Below are 16,195 nucleotides of genomic sequence, written 5' to 3'. Positions count from 1 at the left end.
AAAATATTTTCCAAAATATTTTTTCTATTTTTTTTTTCTCATTTTGACGACAGAAGCGATTCTTGATTTTGCCAAACATGTTTCTCCTGATTTTTTATTTCTAAAACAAGAAAAATGTGACAAATATTTTTCTAGCTGTCACGTATCCAAATGCAACCTAAAATCCTTGCCTCATTAATCTAAAATAAGGATAGATCTCTTCAATATGACTTATAAGATTTGAAAAAATTTTCATGTATGTGATAATAGGGATATTTGGGCTGGAAGAATCAAAGTCTAGAAATATCTGGGATATATTGATTCGAAACTTATCACAGCATGCTCTCTAGATTTGAGTCTTTCGAGTGTTATCAAAGAGGTAAGGATACTCATCAAATATCGCTTCAGAAAATAAACCTAAAATGGGAAAAAATAAATTAAGTATTAGACTATGTGTCCTTCAGGTTCCTACAAACCTTCTCATAAAATCTACCAAATCCATATATGCCACCCTTAGGCCAAGTGTTTGACTGCGTATCTTTTTAGTTCTTATCTTCCTTTATTTTTTCCACCCTTTGCTGCATGCTTTGCCAGATGTAGAAGAAGAGTGTTACCCAAATTCCTATTTAAACTCATTTCAAGTCTACAGACATCATCTCCTTCAGCCTCCCACTTCAAACCCTACACAGGTAAGCCTCTCCTCCCTGCAAGAACCATTACCCTATAGCTTCTTTTATATTCATAGATGACTGGGACTTAGTTTTACCTCTTCCCTTTATGCTACATATTAATGAAAGAGAAATGATATTTTAATCATTTTTTTCAACCTGCTTTTGTTTAGTAACTTATTAATTCTTATATACCTCTCTTTGGTACCTCTCTATGGAGTAGAAGTATTTCTCTATTGATGTTAAGATATCTAGGAGCTTATTACTTAATTATTACATTATCATAATCATCATCATCTCATGTTTGGATGCAAAGGAAAACTTTTCTTGGAAAATGAATTTTACAATGTTCAGCTAACTCAATTTTCCATGAAATTACTAATTTTTCAAAGGGGTTTGCTAGGGTACATCGCAAAAGGCATTTCACAGCTAGTCTGTTGCATGTCAGACCACCCACGTCGTGAATGAAGACAACAACAGCTTTTGTCTCCATTCACGAGGTGGGTGTTCTGACATGCGACAAACCAGCCACCGCAAAAATGCCTTCTGCGATGAACGCTTGCAATTCTTGGCCTTTTTCAAAATTAAAAATATGTTCCCTTGTTTTTTAGGAAAATTTCAATGGAGAATTTCAAATCCGCCGTGACTAAGTACGTCTAACAGAAATTAGTCTTTCACTCTTTTGTGAATAGCATGAGATTATAAAACATGCATTTTAGTGAGAAAAATACATGCATAGAGAAGGTCAGAAGGCTAGATTTTATGGGCATAGAGATTTTAATCTTAGCTCTTCAAAAAGGAGTGAAAGAATGATTTTTGGGCAGAGAGAGTCGTGTGATCGAGGAGAAACAACCTCAAATTTCAAACCCACCAAGCTCTAGATTTTATGTTGCAGAAGAGAAGTTAACATTTTTATTGTGCAGGTAAGAAACTGAGTTGGCATACGATTAACGAAAGAAGAGTGGTTTTATTCTTGAAAATGCCATTCAATCGGGGCTCCAACAAGATGAAAAACGCTGTTATTGGTCAGGGTGGGCTCGACCTTGGTGCCACAACATCTAGACAAGATCCAAACCAGGGATTAAGCAGCTATACACCGAAGAACAAGTTGACCGCACTTGTTGTGGATGACAACAAGGTTAACCGCAAGATCCACAAAATGCTCTTAACCAATCTCGGTGTCAAAAGTGAGGAGGCAGAGAATGGGCAGGAGGCCGTAAATCTTTGTGCCCTTGGGATTATCTTTGATCTAATACTCATCGACATGGAGATGCCTGTCATGGATGGACCTCAGGTAACACATTTTACCAATTTTCCCAAAAATGTACATTGGAGCCCACTTCATAGAATGATCCAAACCGTTCATTTGTTACCAATTTTTCCAAAATGTACATTGGAGCCCACTTCATAGAATGATCCAAACCGTTCATTTGTTGGGAAACAATGGAAATATGTTGTACCCTCCGTAGAATGACCCTGACCCTCCGATCTGTAGATGTTTCTACAATGTGGAGTACCTTTATACATCGTAGGGTTAGGATCATATGATGAAAAATGATTTTTGGAGTACAGCCTATTTATATTGTTGCCCGACAAATGAATGGTCTGGATCATCCTATGAAGTGGGCCCCACTCTACTTTTTGAAAAATTCAGGATTTCATAAGCACAAAAAAATCTCTTTCTAGAAATTATGGGGACAAAACTGTCATTTCATCCTGCTGGTGTGATCTTCATTTGGATTCGACCATACACTTATGGCATCATCAGACCAAATTATAGTGACTGACAGCTTTAGTGCATTTAATCAGACCAAACAAAGTGAGGTTGAAATGACTGTTTTCACATAGAAACTCTTCCCATTGAAAATAAAAATATTAACCCTATTTTCCAACATTTCCACCCTTTTTTCTTTGTCTTTTCTGAAAAAGGATGCATTTCCAATTCCTTTGGTTTCACTTCTCCATTACAAGAAGACAGACAAAATCCGGTAGAAAAGCTGAGAAAGGAGATTAAAATATCATTTTCTGATATTTTAAGGCTATTAATATTGGCACTACCATGTTTTAATAACTGCACAAACTCAGCCTGTCTTTTCCTTATTAATTAGCTCTTGATTGCCTTTTGGGAACCGTAATAACTAATAGCCTTTGAAAGTTGTTAAGTAATAAAAGACATGCCATTACCAAAACATGGTAGTCCCAACCATGGTTTTAAATTTCGACCGAAATCCGACCGACACCGAAATTGACCAAAACCGAATCAGTCATTTATTTCGGCTGAAATTTCCGAATTTCGGTTTTTCCTAAATTTGACAAAAAAAAACTGTTTTATTAATATTAATTTAATATTTTACCGAAATTTTGCCCTAAATTACCGAAATTTAATATTAAATAAAATAATCATTTCGGGTTATTTACCAGATTTCGACCGAAATTTCGAAATTCCTTGGTCCGAAACCGGTACCGAAACCGAAATTTTAAACCTTGGTGCCAACACAATAGCCTATTTTTATTTTATTTAATCAATGAGAAGCTTTTTTTTAATGTATGTGTGATAGGCGACAAGGATTATGAGGGAAATTGGTGTTCGAAGTAAAATAGTGGGGGTAAGTGGGAATTCGCGAAGCGATGAAAAGCAGTCGTTCATGGAGGCTGGCATTGATGAGTTTTATGAGAAGCCTATGACTCGCGCCAAGCTCATCTCTCTTGTCCAAGAAATAGACAACCGCTGAAATGTGTATACCTTATTTTGCAGACTACTAGTGCCATTGTTAGAGCTGTGATCTTTGGCACTGCTATGAACTGCTTCTTATTATAGGATATACCTGAACTTATGTTTAAACAAAACTTCATCTTGTCACATCTATGGGAAGATTTTTCTTTTCCTGTTACAACTTCCCCAACATGCTTATTATGAGAGTGCAAAGTTTAAAGTGAAGTATTGGCTACTCCTGGTGACTTTTAGCCATTTCTATACACCACAGATGAGCTGTTACAAATGTCTTGCATCAATTACATCTACACCTCAGATGGGCTGTTACAAATGTCTTGTATCAATTACATCTCTCTCTCTCTCTCTCTCTCTCTCTCTCTCTCTCTCTCTCTCGTTTATAAGTTTCACTTATGTCAAGGTTGTGACAAACATTCTTCTAATTGTTGGGGCTCCGGTAGATCCCCTTTAAAAAGCTAGCCATTAACGAGAGGGTGCCCAAGTCCTTATAAGCCCCTGATCCACATCAAGTTCTCTCTTCAGATGTGAAATCTTTGCTTTCACGTTGCTTTTGCATGGAACCCCAACAATCTCCCCAGGCTTTCACGTGGAGGCAACATGGGAAATAAAAGATCTATATCCTCAAGAGCCACGCCCCGGCTCTGATACCACTTGGCGGGACATGAGTAGAACTCACCCTTAAAAGCTAACTGTTAAGGCCGGGGAGGGTGCCCAAGTTCTTATAAGCCCCCATCCACGCCAGGTTCCCTTAAAGAGATGCGTCTTCCTGGTAGTAGCTAGCTCTCCTTGATATAGCTTTTTGTGAATGAGCTTTCTAAGAAGACAAGTTCGTTTCAGATAGGTGGCTAGCTAACTGCAGCCCTCCCATGACCATTATGTTATGATGAGATTCTATAGAAAGTCCGAAAAAAGTCCATTAGTAGGGCCCACTTGATAGGATGATCCAAACCGTTCATTTGTTTGGACACAACGTAAACAGGATGTACCCAATAAATAATGCCGTGGGCACCTTCAGATCGGAGGGTTAGGATGCCCTATGCAGTGATTTAAGTGGTAGAGCCTGTTTACATTGTGGCCCAACAAATGAACGGACGGTTTGGATCATCTTATGAAGTGGGCCGCACTGTACTTTTTGAAATCTAAAATCAGAGGAATGACATCATATCCCTTCCCATGAAGTGGGCCCTATGACATCATACCCCTTTTGAACATCACAAATATAATTAACCTTACATTGGTACACTTGCCAACATTAAGATTATAAGGTGTGTCTCCATATCATTCTTCTTTGGGAATTTTAACAACCAATTAAAAACAGAAGCATATAATAGAAAGGAGATCCCTAATAAAAAATAAAGGACCTCAAATATCATTTATAGTAGAGAAATAGTAATAAGATTGTCACCCCACTAGAGTTCAAATAAGAAATTAAATGGAATGAATTTCATTCAAAATCCAAGTCCAAATAAGATATTAAGGATTAAACACTTCCCAAAAACAGATGTTGCATGAATGAAATACTGCTCTCACTCATATTTCTCCACCAAAATATCCCTTGCCTCTTGATCTTCCTCAAACCCAAAAACATTTTCTCCACATTGATTTTCTGCAGGATTTTGGGTTGGGGTGAGTATTTATAAACTCTAAATAAGAGTCCTAATTTAGTAGGTATTGGAGAGCCCTAGTTTAACTTAGTTTAACTTAACTAGGAAATTAACCTTCATTTACTAAAATTCGTGTGGGACAAAAATACCCTACCAGCTGCAGAGAAGCTTAAAGACGTTTGGTAGAAATGATTTAAAGATGACAAGAGGATCAAAGGGTGAAGGCACAGGATGGATGCGAAGCTCAACGATTGAGATGCACCAGAGAGCCTGACTTGCCTACAATCTTTCTCTCAAGGTTAGCAGGTGAAGGTGCTGGAACAAAGAGTGATTCTCCCCTTCCAACACTATTCTGGAAATGGGGATGTGTAGAATATGTGCTGTGCAAGCCTATCATTTGAGCTCAAACATGCATGCCAAAGACTACGACTCCCGAAAAAGTTTCATCAGCTAGGGGCGAGCAAGAAAACAGAGAAGACTCAATCCACCAGATCGCCCGATGCCCAAATAAAATTCATTCTGCATGGGAGGACTTTATGGGAAGCACAGATCGGGAAACTACTTTGAAATCAATTCTCAGCAACAACCGAAATGCTCACACCCCCTTCCCTAAAACACCCTCTTCCAGCCAAAGGAGAGGAACCACTCGCTTGGGACAAACTACACACAAAACTAGACCACATCCCTTCAAAGGAGGAAGAGGAAGACTCAGAAGTGATCTTCAGCGAAGAGGGTCTAGGGGAGACTGAAAGGAAATAGGTAAGCTACCTAGTTGGCTGCTTCCTAAGTCGAAAGCCCTACTTCATAGGCCTCAGGGACTGCCTCGCTGTGATATGGAGCCTAAGAGGGGGGGCTTCAGCTCTTTGCCTTGAATAATGGATTTTTCTTCTTCAAATTTACAAACTCAGAAAATTGCACTCATGCTTTTGAAACAACAACCCACAACTCTGGAGGCAGACCTTTAACATTACAAAGATGGTCCCCGGAGATCTCCCCCGAACGTCTAAGCCTAACGACGATACCTATTTGGATTCGAATCCCAGGCCTCCATCTCCAGTTCTAGACACTCCACAATCTCAATATCATAGCCAGTAAAATCAGGAAGCCCCTCTATATGGATACCCCTACTGCAGAGACATCAAGGCTAAGCTAGGCAAGGTTTTGCGTGGATATAGGTGCCGAAAGAACCTCCATGATACCATCAAACTCACCACTTCTATGGGGGTTCACTTTCAAAAAGTTGAGTATATGTGGACGCCCAAAGACTGCAGCAACTGTCAAGACTTTAGCAACACGACCCACACATGCCACAAAAATCATCAACATCAAGAAAAAAAATTCCTACTCAAGAATGGAGGCCAGTGAACAAAAAGAAGCTCCATGATAGAGAACCCATTCTAACCACATTGGAAAGAAGACAAAAGTAGATTAGATATTGCAACCGAAGGAAAAAATGTGGAGAAGGTAAGTAATGACGTGCTTCTTGTAGACCCTCACCAAAAGACCCAACTGGTAAATAGTTTTTCAGTCCTTAAGCACTTAGAAGAAGAAGCCAATGTCAGGCAAAATCAAGCCCACACCGAATGGGACCAAGTAAATTCAACAAGGGATTCTCAAACACCCGCGGAAATAGATGACTTCGAAAGTGAACCATGGCAGACTGTTCCAAAGAAAGAATACACCCTCATTCCTTGCCTAAGACGCTCCCAAAGAGCCCAACATGTTCCCATCAAGCTAGTTGATTATGTAACTCAAGAGTATTGAGCAGTTTGAACTCTTATGTTTAGTGCTCTGCTTTTTTGTCTATTCTGAGTTTTGGATCTCCCTCTCTCAAGTGTTCCGAGATAGGGATGAGTTTTGTACCCACGAATGTACCATCTTTCTCTTTATCTAATAAAAGCTAGTATGTAGCAATACTAGCATTCTTTATCTAAAAAATTTTTGATGCCATTAGAAGAGTTGCTATAGACAGGGGTTTTGTAGCAGAAGGGGTTTATCAACTCTTTGGAAGGGGGTTAACAACTCTCAAAATTAGGGTTTTCAATTTCAGAATGGGCTTATCCAGTCCTTGAAAATTGTCCTAAGGTACTAGAGTTTTGGAAGGGGGTTTTCAAGTCTTTGAGATTGGGGTTATCTAGTATAAAAATGGGGTTACCAATTTCTGAATGGGCTTATCAAGTCCCTGAAAATTGGCATAGCATGGGCCAAGAATGCTAGTATTGCTACATACTAGCTTTTATATGATGAACTTGCAAACATCTGAGTGTGTAAAGAAGTAGTGGGGGCCACATTATTGAGTGATGAAATCCATTAGAAAATTAGGCCCGGGCGTGGATAATCAGTGCCTAAAAAATCATTTCCATAGGATCCTATCCCTCATAATCAATATTGGAGGTTTAAAATGAACGGGATGATATAGAAACCTCCACAGATTAGAGGGTCAGGATCATTTTATGGAAATATTTTTGGGCACAGTCAGGCATAATATTTTAAATGGCTTAGATCACCCAATAATATGGGTCCCACTATTTTATTTTTTTTCTCTACATTCATGTAAACGGGTTCACAATTTAACATAATAAAAACTCTAGTGAAATATACTTCTAATTCGATAGGGCCCGTTTGGATACCTCATGCATTTGTATTTTGATTTGGATTTGAGTTTTGGATACAAAATAAATCAATCATCTTCATATTCATGTTTTAAGAGATAGAAAGAGAGAGATGGAGGGAGGGAGGGATGTCTCGCTATTGCCGGAGCAACGTTGAGGAGCAGCGGCGGTGAAGGAAGTTGCCACAAATATTGATTTCCAAATAATGTCTCGCAGAACAGATTTGAAAATCGAAATTTTTTGCACTGTCGTAGCTGATTTGAAAATCTGAGGATCTGATCCAGTTCAAAATATCAACTAAATCCAAATCTAAATCTTCTGGCCTAAGATCATTTTATAGACTCTTCGGTGGCTGGGAATGTCTGTTATAGAATTAGTGTACTTGGCCATTTTACAAGGGCTGTTTGCATGGTATGAAATATCGTTGTATAATGTATATCAACCAATATATCACAAAATATAGGAATCAAAGGGGTCCCAGATAGCCGATATGTTGGGACCTTCAAACCTTGCTGTTTGGGACAATCTTGACACGGAAGTGTCTCTAAATTGTTTTATTATATATATAAAAAAAAACAACCATTTACGTCGGGGCCCAACAAATGAACGATTTGGATCATCCTTTGAAGTGGGCCCGCTGTACTTTTCGAAAAAAATTCAGGACTTCACAAGCACACATGATATAAAATCTCATATCTATACATATTTCTACAATTCCTTTTAAAAAATCTTACTCAGCAAAGAAAAGAAAAACATTTTGGATAATACAAATGGTAAGAAAAATGAAATAAGCTTTGTTTACAATCAAACTCAACTTGTGGAAACAGGTAAAAGGGAAACAAGGTGATTCCCTTCAAGAGGTGCTCATGAATATACAGTTCTTTCTCATCTCACTCAGAAATGGGGCAATTGAGGTGAATTCTTACTCTGCCCTCTCTCTCTTGACACTTCTAAGATAGTCTATCCTTATTCCCCACAGCTGTTCTCCTACCTCTTTCATGGTTGGCCGATCTGTCCGCGTGGGAGCCGCGCATTGAAACGCCAACCCGAGCATCTTTTCGAGTGTCTCTTCGTCCACGGCTTCCTCCATTGAAGGATCCAAGATATCCTTTGTGTTGCCTTCATTGTACTTGTTAAAGGCCTGAAACAGCAGAATTGCATAGTTCTCAAACAAATAAGAATAACAGCAATGCACTGCCTAAAAGAATATACAAATTGAAGCCTATCTCTTATTTACTGATAAAAGAAATCAGTTTATTCAGGGCAAAAAACAATAAAAACTTGTCTTGTGGGCCTCTTTGGATGCCACCAAAATTGGTCCTTATTTGCAAATAGCATTATTTTAATGGGAAATGATATGAAGCACAACCATGTTTTAATAATGGGATTTGCTAGCGTCCATCGCAAAACGCATTCCGTGGATGGCCTGTTGCATTTGAGAGCAGCCACACAGACTCACTTTTCAGCAGATTTTGTATTCATTCACGAGGTGGCTGCTCTCACATGCAACAGGCCATCCACAAAATGCCTTTTGTGATGGACGCTAGCAAATCCCTTTAATAATTGCATAAACCAACTTATCTTTTCTTTTTTAATCGGCTCGTGAGAGTTTTTTGGGAACTGTAATAACCTTTGACAGCTCTTTAAATACTGAAAGACAAGATGGGTTAGTGAAAATATGAAAACGTGGATGTGCTGGTATCATTCCCCATTTTAACTTAACCTTATTTGTGAGACATTCAAACTTGTCATTTCTAAAACTAGTATAGCTGTTATTTGAAAATAATTATATTTAGGTCCTGTTCGTTTAAGATTATAACAAACGATTGTGAGTGCCAAACCGATTATTGGACTCACAATTATGTTTAAATTTGAGTCCAATAATCAGTTTAGCACTCACAAGCGGTTGTCATAATCTTAAGGCCCTGTTCATTTAAGATTATGACAACCAATTGCGAGTGCGAAACAGATTGTTGGACTCAAAATTATGTTTAAATTTGAGTCTAATAATCGGTTTAGCACTCACAATCGGTTGTCATAATCGTAAGCAAACAGGGCCTAAACGAACGGGCCTTAACTTCAAAACCATTTGCATAAAAGATTATATGCAATTAACTTTCGGAGGTATCCAAAAGGCTCTCTAAGATGTGCCTCACTGACCCATGATATTAAAAAAGTTCAAAGAAATATCAATCAATAAGGACACCTCTGTTAGTCTCTCTGGAATATATTCTTACCCATCTGAGAGTGATCCTTTCATCAGAACTTCTGTTCATCTCTACTGGGCGTCGCCCAGACAAAATTTCTATGAGCACAATGCCGAAGGAAAACACATCACTCTTGGGCGTGAGTTGATACGTCTTGAGGTATTCAGGGTCGAGGTACCCAGCAGTTCCTTTCACCATGGTCGAAATATGAGTTTGATCTGCATCCATAGGAGCAAGCCTTGCAAACCCAAAATCAGCCACCTTTGCTCTCATGCTCTCCGTCAGCAGAATGTTTGATGACTTGACATCTCGGTGGATTATGGGCTTTTCTGTTTGAATATTACAACCAAGTAGGAGCATTTTAAAGTAAATATCAGTAGCTCAGAAGAAATAATAACATAACATACATATAGAATTAAATAGAGTAAGTTGCATGGTATGAATTCCATTCCAATGAGCTCAGTGGGATGATTCGTTCAAATAAAACACATGCATGCGCATGTGTAGAGTATGAAAAAAGAAGCGGTGATACCTGATTCGGACAAGGAAACTGGAGGAAATCAGAGAAAATAAATAATGAATTTGGGAACCGATTGTCATTCCAAAACCGATTATTGGACTCAAAATTAAACGAATAATGATTTTGGGAACCGATTGTTATTCCAAAACTGATTAATGGACTCAAATTTCCATTTAATTTTGAGTCCAATAATCGGTTTTGGACTCACAAACGGTTCTCAAAAATCCAAAACAAACAGGGCAGAAGAGAAAGAAGGGATGAAAGAATAGGAAGTAGAGGGGCAGTCACGCTAGTGAAATGACGTGATTTACTGTTATCTCTTGTTATTTCTCTACATACAAGGTACACATAGTCATTATATTTTCTGTCAGGAGCATTTTTGTAAAATAACTAATATGTATTGTCTGTGAAGTTTCAGTCCATACATGGTGTTGAAGCCAAAGGAGACCTAATAACCATTAGGAACTGCAGTTCCCTTCTTTTAGATTTGAAGTTCACCGCGCCTACCATACCAATGAGGGAGATCATCTTGTAGACATCCAAACACTACTTCTATTTTGTCCCAGATCGATATCCATCTACCTATGCAGATGCAGCAGATCAAGGTATGTATAATTATGCTAGTGGGACACCCGTGCGATGCACAGAGAGACGAAAAAAATATGCTTTAAATTTTTATTTTTATTTTTTAAAAAGAAAGAATGCAATTTGGAAATGCAGGCTGTGCCTAAGAACATGTGTGAAAAAGACTAGTTATTCTTATTGTTAGAAATGAGCTAGGGTTAGAGAGAAGAGAGGAAGAAGAAGAGTGAAGGATGGAGAGTCTCCACTAGGGAGCTCCCATGTAAAATGATGTATATATAAGGAACAACTAGGGCAACCAAGTACAATGACTACAATACCCTCTCTCTAACAAGTAATGACTAAACTACCGCTAATACATGTTATTCAACACTCCCCCTCAAGCTGGAGTGTATATACTATGAAGCTCCAGCTTGCTACAAAGAACTACATCAACAACTAAAAAAGTACAATAAGCTCATACACATCCAGCTTGGTATAACACTCATCCTCAAGCTGGTGTGGTACATTATGTATGAAAAGCATAAACAAAAGATAAAGGCCACCATGAACAACATCGAGATCTACGGCCAACAAAAAGAGCAGCTCCCCCTGTGGTAGCACAATGGCGACATAAGTCACAACCGGGTCTCCCCCTGAATGAGAACTCGACAATAAGTCTAGAACCATGAAGGATCAAATTGAGGCACCTCGGCAGGGGAATAGCAACGATCCATCGAGAAAAAAGGGGGCATACCAAATGTGCGCACAGCGAACATTGGAGAAGTAGCACAACGCCAAGTGAAGAAGATAACAACCGATAGAGAAACCATCGAAGACGAGGTCGACAGAAATATTGTCGCATGACGAGAAGGGAAGAGAGAGAAAACAAGGATAACCAACCAACGATGGGGAAACCATCGTCTGGAGACTAGGTCGACGGCATGAACATCGTCTGAAAAGATAAGAAGAAGAAGGGAAGAGGATAACCAACCAACGATGGGGAAATCATCGTCTGGTGACAAGGTCGACGGCATGAACATCGTCGCCTGAAGATAGGAAGAAAATGAGGGAAAAGATAAACCAACCAACGATGGGGACACCATCACCTAGAGACTAGGTCGACGACATGAACATCGGCGTCTGAAAAGAGCCGACCAACGATGGGAAAACCATCGCCCGGAAAAGAGAGGTCGACGGGAAAAGACCGTTGCCTGTAAGAGAGCCGATCAACGATAGATAAAGAAGCCATCGCCCGGAAAAGGAGGTAGAGGATAAGGCATAAGGCCGAGAAGACAAAGACTGACTAGGAGCACAAAAACACTCCCCCTCCGGCGAAACTACATGAGCCCGGAGAGGCCAAGACAAGAAAAGATAACAAGGAAGATGATAACAATCACCAAGGGGACGAAGAAGAACATAAAAAGAGGACGATAACACTCTCCCTCAAGAAAAGACACAACCACCAGAGAAAGAACAACACTCCCCCAAGAAAACAATACTAAGACAACACTAACACTCCCTCTCAAGAAGACAATACTAAGAAAAAGACTACACTCCCCCTAAAAAAAAGACACAAAGAACTACATGAGAACACTCTCCCCTTAAGTTAAAGGCCAAATGCCTTCAACGTGCAACGAAAAGATGACAAGCAAAGCGCAACACCTCTTTCGGACATTTCACCAAACACTTGGTGTGCACATTGAATAACAACATAAAGAACATAGAAAAAATGCAAACAACACAAATGACATAGAAGACAATAGAAAGAAAGAATAAGAGATGACAAGAAGACAACAATAAGGCAACAAAAGGAAATAAACAACACCAACAACCACAAAAGAAGACTTCCAAGGCACCATTCCTCTCTCAGACATTTAAGCGAATACTTGGTGTGCCTTGGATAACAACCCAAAGGAAGAGAAAATAAAAAGACTTAGAGAGAGTTTGGGTGTATTACCCAAAGGAAGAGAAAATAAAAAGATTTGGAGAGAGTTTGGGTGTGTTGGAAGCCAAATGGGATGGCGGTGAGAAAGTATGGTCAAAAAGGGAATTTGGGATTGTGAGTTTGAGATTGGGAATTTTGAGTGGAAAGCAAAAAGGCCAAAAAAATATAGAAAGGAGAAAATAAAGGATTGGAGTGGAGATTTAGGAAGCCGAAGAGTTATTTGCCCAAATGCATTCAAAAGAGAAAGAAAGGAGAATGGAGGAGAACCCAAAAAAAAAAGGTTTGCAAGAGGGTGAAATAGGGAGAGAAGAGGGTGCGGCAAAGAGGCGGGGATGGATTTTCTTTTTTTTTTCTTGCTGGAAAACAAGAATGCCGTAGAGAGAGAGGGGGGGGTTTCCGTAAGTGGGGTAGAGAGAGAAAGATGCGAGAGATGAGAAAGGGTTTCACGTAGAAAGGTTAGCACACAGAGAGGGTTTACGAAGAGAGGGAAACTAGAGATATTATAGGGATTGGGAGAGAAAATAGGAACAGAGATTTTAGGGATATGGGAAAGTGTTAGGATAGAAACAAAAACATTATCATAGATTTGTCAACTCTAAAAAAATCATAAAAACCTAAGAGAGGGGAGAGTTTGGCAATTAGGGGTGCAACTCGGGTTGGGTCGAGGCCAACCCGAACCAGACTCGAGGAGCCATTTACTCAACCCGAACCTGACCCGACCCGAGTTCCAACCCGATGAGGTTCAACCCGACTCTAACCCAGGAACCTTTTTTTCCATCCCGACCCAACCTGAGTTTTTAAGCTTACTAAAAATAACAAGGATAAATAATGTTGGGTTTCACTAGGGTCGGGTTGCCCAAGCTCTCAACCCAGGTTGGGAAAGGTTCAGAAAACTCAACCCGAACCCGACCCGAACTCAACCCGACTTTTTTTCAAGTTGAAACCGATCCAAGTTGCACCCCTATTTGCAAAATCAATCTCAAATTTTTAGGTGTACAATTTAGAGAGAGAATAGGAAACAATGTGGAAATTGAAATATTAGGTGCATAACTTAGAGAGAGTAAATAGGAAACAATGGGCTCGAAAAATACGGTACTTGAATGAGCTCTAACCCAAACCACTGGTCATTGAAGAAATCTTTAAAGTTATTTTGTCTTTGGAAAGAGGAGCAAAATCAGTCAATGATGAAAGAGCATGGAATTGGCTCTCTTCTTTAAAAAGTGACATAGAACAATCAAACCTAAATGGATACCGCAAACCATTTCTACACAATCAAAAATATAGATCATCCTTTTTTTTTAAAAAAATTTGGCCAAACTAAAAGAGGATGATAAAACTTTAAAAAAAAAGAAATGTAACATTCCTACTAAATTTCGGTTGAAAAAGTGAAAAATAACTACCTCAAGGTAATATTTGCATTTCGTTTACCATTACATGTGAAGAATGATTACTTGATATTCTTATAAAGTCATTTTTTTCTTGTAGAAACATCATGAGCATCTTCGTTTCCTTGAAAAACGCTATCCACTTTACGAGGAAATGAAAGATGAGTTCGGCGAGGATTACGCACATGGGGACTCTGTGAGGGACAGAAGGGCACCTACTCAGGAGAGACGGGAGGTGCAGTGTTCTTTCTCATCGAACCAGGCTATAGGGCTCGATGATATGTTAGATGGTTTCACCCCTGTTCCTACTCCTTCCCCTGCCCCTCATGCTTCCAGGTCAAGGCCTGAATCTCCAGCCAGAGACCCCAGCATGGGTACAGTGACTCATCACCTGCAAAAGCCCGAACTCCAAGAAAGAGAAGAAAGTGAGGTGGTGCTTCACTAATTGCATCAGAGATGAGCGGGGTGACTTCCAGTATAAAGATAATGGCTAAGGCCATTATTACGACCGGTGAGGTGCACAGCCTCACTGAATTGAAGACCGCCGTGATGAGTATGGATGGTTTTGGCAAAAGTGAGCGCATTGCCTATGCATACCTCCATAAGAATCACAAGGATGCAGAAGTCTTCCTTTCCCTCGATGAGGAGGAGAGAGTTGACTTCGTTGGTAGCATTTTGGCTCACTTGGCCATTTGTGTTTATGACAGTGTGTTATGGGTTCGATACTATGACTTTCTTTTTTGGGTGGCCTTTTTTGGGAGGATGGTTTTTTTGGTGGGTGGTTTTTTTGGTGAATGGTTTTTTTTTTAACTAACTATGGGGATGTTTATCTATCTTTTGGGTGGATGGGTTTGATGGAACTGTTGGAAGTTGGGGTGGTTTTGGAACTGTATGCATCTGTTGGAACTATTTATCTCCATATGCATCTGTTGGAAATGTTGGAACTGTTTATCTCCTCCATATGCATCTGTTGGAATTGTTGGAACTGTTTGGAACTATATGTATGTCATGTTTATCTATATGTATGTGATGTTTATCTTTCTTTTCATTGGAATTTGGTTTTATAATTTCAACTGTAAATGTATCTCTCACATCAATTGGAAATGTTGGAACTGATGTAAATGCATCAGTTGGAACTGTTGGAAGTGTTGGATATGTTTGCCAATTGTACACATTTGATCATTTATATTTCATTCTTCATGTATCTTCATTAGTATCTCTCGTAGCATTTTACATGTTTTTCCTGTTTAAAAGACACTCCTATTGGGTAGCAGGTAATGGCCAAGGATATATATATATATATATAATATTGAAACTACTGTGGCTTTTGATGAGTCTATGATGGGGGTTAGTTGAGAATCCCCTTTTGGAACCCGTTTTTATCTTGTTGCTTCTATAATTCATAATTTGTACAGATTCTGTGGGGACAACTTGTCCCCCATTTCTTGTATACTTTTGGATTATGGAAAGGAACTGTTACCTTTCAAAAAAAAATATCAATATAATATACTTAGGAATTCACAAGAAATGCAAAGCTTCCTTACCTGCATATAAATGGAGATAAGTTAGGCCATGAGCAACGTCAATGGCTATTTCTAATCGTTGATTGAAATCTAAACACTTTCCATGCTGACCTGCCAAACAGAACAACAAAAATTTACTATTCCAAGCCACTAATTAAAATACTAATTAAATCTTATAATAAATGTGTCTTACCATCTAGATATTCCCTGAGAGTACCATTTGGAACATACTCAGTTATGATAATGCGCTCATTTCCTTTATCAAAGTAACCAAGTAGTTTCACTAAATTTCGATGTTCAATTTTGGCCAGCAATTCAACTTCGCTACTGAATTCAGTTCTTAGAGCATCAAAGTGTTCCTGTCCGAAGTCTTAATGTCAACAGACCACCACGATAAAATATTTCTCAAGGAAAATCCCAAAATTAAAGAAACAATTTAACATATATAAAAACGGTT

At 39.0% G+C, this 16,195-nt stretch overlaps 2 protein-coding genes across 2 annotated transcripts in view; one reads left to right on the top strand and one right to left on the bottom strand.

Annotated features, from left to right (window-relative positions):
* Positions 1 to 583: 583 nt before the first annotated feature.
* Positions 584 to 3,623, top strand: LOC143856575 (two-component response regulator 24-like). The gene is made up of 3 exons (XM_077366838.1): positions 584 to 668; positions 1,571 to 1,941; positions 3,206 to 3,623. The coding sequence occupies exons 2-3, from the start codon at positions 1,627 to 1,629 to the stop codon at positions 3,377 to 3,379; spliced, it is 489 nt and encodes a 162-aa protein (XP_077222953.1). The 5' UTR covers positions 584 to 668; positions 1,571 to 1,626; the 3' UTR covers positions 3,380 to 3,623.
* Positions 3,624 to 8,272: 4,649 nt separating this feature from the next.
* The window catches only part of LOC143856768 (calmodulin-binding receptor-like cytoplasmic kinase 3), a 29,073-nt gene continuing 21,150 nt past the window's right edge, over positions 8,273 to 16,195 (bottom strand). The window contains exons 4-7 of the mRNA XM_077367042.1: positions 15,932 to 16,097; positions 15,760 to 15,849; positions 9,832 to 10,130; positions 8,273 to 8,735 (exon numbers count right to left, since the gene is read on the bottom strand). Of these exons, the coding sequence (XP_077223157.1) occupies positions 8,517 to 8,735; positions 9,832 to 10,130; positions 15,760 to 15,849; positions 15,932 to 16,097 (774 nt within the window). The 3' untranslated portion in view covers positions 8,273 to 8,516. The remainder of the gene's footprint in view (positions 8,736 to 9,831; positions 10,131 to 15,759; positions 15,850 to 15,931; positions 16,098 to 16,195) is intronic.

This window comes from Tasmannia lanceolata, unplaced genomic scaffold, assembly GCF_043159265.1.
Source record: "Tasmannia lanceolata isolate RefF3 unplaced genomic scaffold, GAP_Taslan_0.1 ptg000023l, whole genome shotgun sequence".
NCBI lineage: Eukaryota > Viridiplantae > Streptophyta > Magnoliopsida > Canellales > Winteraceae > Tasmannia > Tasmannia lanceolata.
This window is presented reverse-complemented; position numbering and strand designations above follow the sequence as displayed.

Excerpts from the sequence above, each read along its gene's own strand:
- LOC143856575 (XM_077366838.1), top strand. The coding sequence starts at position 1,627 with ATGCCATTCAATCGGGGCTCCAACAAGATGAAAAACGCTGTTATTGGT. Across the intron at positions 1,942-3,205 it reads CTGTCATGGATGGACCTCAG|GCGACAAGGATTATGAGGGA; the intron begins GTAACACATTTT and ends TATGTGTGATAG.